The following is a 2,309-nucleotide window of genomic DNA, read 5'->3' as shown; positions in this document are numbered from 1 at the left end:
TATATATATACATATATATATATATATATAACAGGTGAAAGACAGATGGAATATATGAGAATTTATTATTAATCACAATTGTTTTGACACATCTAGCAATGATTCCTCATGGGTGGGGGACACAACAGCTGGTTCAGGAGCATCCGGCAGTGCAGATGTATCTCATCAGGTGATAAATAAATACAACTTGTTAAAATAACAGTTCCACAATGTAACTTCCCGTTTTGTAGAAAGAAAAGCAACCAGACAGAGGAAATATCTTCATTTATATAGATCAAAAACAAAATCCCAGAGGGTGAAAAGAGAAACAAACATGCAATCCAGTGAGAAAAGTATTAATCAAAGTGTACAGTATTATATATCCATTATGGCCAATCTGACTATTCAGTTTCACACTAGGTGTTCAACAGTGTTTGGTAACAGTTCAATTATGTAACCCTGTGCTCATCAGAGGTAGCTGTTATGGAATGAAATATGCTGTGTTTGTGCATATGCATAAGTGCAAGGATAATTTGTGTCTGTGTGCATAAAAGCATGATTGTGGTGGAAATGTCTGCTCCTGCACATTTTTGTTAACTAGACTATCAAGTCCATAGGTTTCATGCAACAGTCCATTCCAGTCCACTCGATTTTTTTCCCTACTTAGGTGGCTGCATTTACCTATGAATATTTGCTGAATGAATACCTGCTACATAGAATGTGTGAATATCATGTAGTTGTATATGGTCAGTTTGTCAGGATTCTAATAAATATATTAGTAGTGGTTGTTTATAAATAAGACAGCAATGTTTTTAAGATGCAACTTATATTTTTGGTGTAAGTTTTTAATACATAAAATATAAACATTTCAGGGAAAATTGTGAAGTTGATAGTACTTTTTTGTTTTTAATTTGGAAAACAACAAAAATCATTTATATTTTAATTTAGGAAACCTTACATGAAATGAATGAAGAACTACAAGAAAATGCTCGAGAAACTGAACTGGAATTGCGTGAAGAATTGGACCTCACAAATGCACGCCTGCTTGAGGTTGGTTCTTTATAAATTATCCGTCTTTGATTTTTCTTTGCGTTTTTTACATGAATTGTAGAAGATTACATTAGTGTATAGATTTTGTTGTTCTTGGTTTAAAAAAAGAAATAGAAACTTCTGGAGAAGGTAGTTTGTTAAAACTCTTTAGCATTCAGATTACAATGTCAAATGTAATGCTTATTTATTTACATTATTTTGAATGAATCATTCATTATCTTGTCATCATCCTCATGGTTTAACGTCCACTTTCCATGCTGGCATGGGTTGGATGGTTTGACTGAAGACCGGTGAGTCAGAGGCTGCAGCAGGCTCAATCTTATCTGGCAAAGTTTCTCCAGCTTGATGCCCTTCCTAACGCCAACCACTCCGAGAGTGTAGTAGGTGCTTTTATGTGCCACCGGCACGAAGGCCAGTCAGGCAGTTCTGGCAATGACCACGCTGCAAAGGTGTTTTTTATGTGCTGCCTGCACTTGTAGCTTCGAAATTTTGATGTGATTATTTATTTTTAAAATGGCATTGTAGAGTAGGTGTGAGAGGCCTGATATGGCCAGTTTGTACATAAAACATGGAAAATATCTGAGCTTGATACAGTTGGTTTAAATTCTAAAGGTTTAAGGAACAAACTATGCAAGTGAATATTTAAGTAGCTATGTAGGAATGTTAAAGACGAGAGAGATATATATTCATCAGGTACAATGGCTCGTTTCTTAAATTATAACATGGAAGGTGTTGCTAACAACCAGGTAATTATAGATTAATGGTATTTAGTTAGCCTGTTTTGTGCTTTAGGTTTAAAGTCCTGAGATACTGACCACTAGGTTGTTTGCTGTAGCTCTGCTACAACTGTTGCAATCAGTTCTTGGGCAAGGAACATTCCCATGCTTCATCTACAATTTCACAGTTGAATGCTTGCTTGATGAGGCTGGGGTAATCTAATGTAAGCATTTGGTTTTAATTCAAATCAAGACATTCAAAATTTTGTCTATGATTTAACTTTTCTTATGAAAAATGCTTATGGAATCTTAGCTAAAAGGTACAGAGATAAGCTGGTTTAACCCTTTACCATTCTGTTTACTGTCATGTGTAATGCTTGCTTATTCACATTGTTTTGAATTAATCATACATTACCTCATTGCTATGAGAGTTTGATAATGTGATTATTTTTAGAATGGCATTGTAGGGTAGGTGTGTAAGTCCAGATCTGGCTGGTTTGGGGGCTGGATATTTTCACCGATTTAAATGGTTAATAGATGGAATTACTTATCCAAACAATATAA

The 2,309-nt window shown here is 34.8% G+C and overlaps 1 protein-coding gene across 1 annotated transcript in view; it reads left to right on the top strand.

The window, feature by feature from the left end:
• LOC106874338 (dynactin subunit 1) overlaps nt 1–2,309 on the top strand; it is a 112,011-nt gene that overhangs the window by 59,526 nt on the left and 50,176 nt on the right. Inside the window, exon 13 of the mRNA XM_052973024.1 lies at nt 928–1,029. Within this exon, the coding sequence (XP_052828984.1) occupies nt 928–1,029 (102 nt within the window). The remainder of the gene's footprint in view (nt 1–927; nt 1,030–2,309) is intronic.

This window comes from Octopus bimaculoides, chromosome 14 (assembly GCF_001194135.2).
Source record: "Octopus bimaculoides isolate UCB-OBI-ISO-001 chromosome 14, ASM119413v2, whole genome shotgun sequence".
In the NCBI taxonomy this organism is placed as follows: Eukaryota; Metazoa; Mollusca; class Cephalopoda; order Octopoda; family Octopodidae; genus Octopus; species Octopus bimaculoides.
Note: the sequence above shows the minus strand (reverse complement) of the source record. Positions and strands in the feature narration are given on the sequence as shown.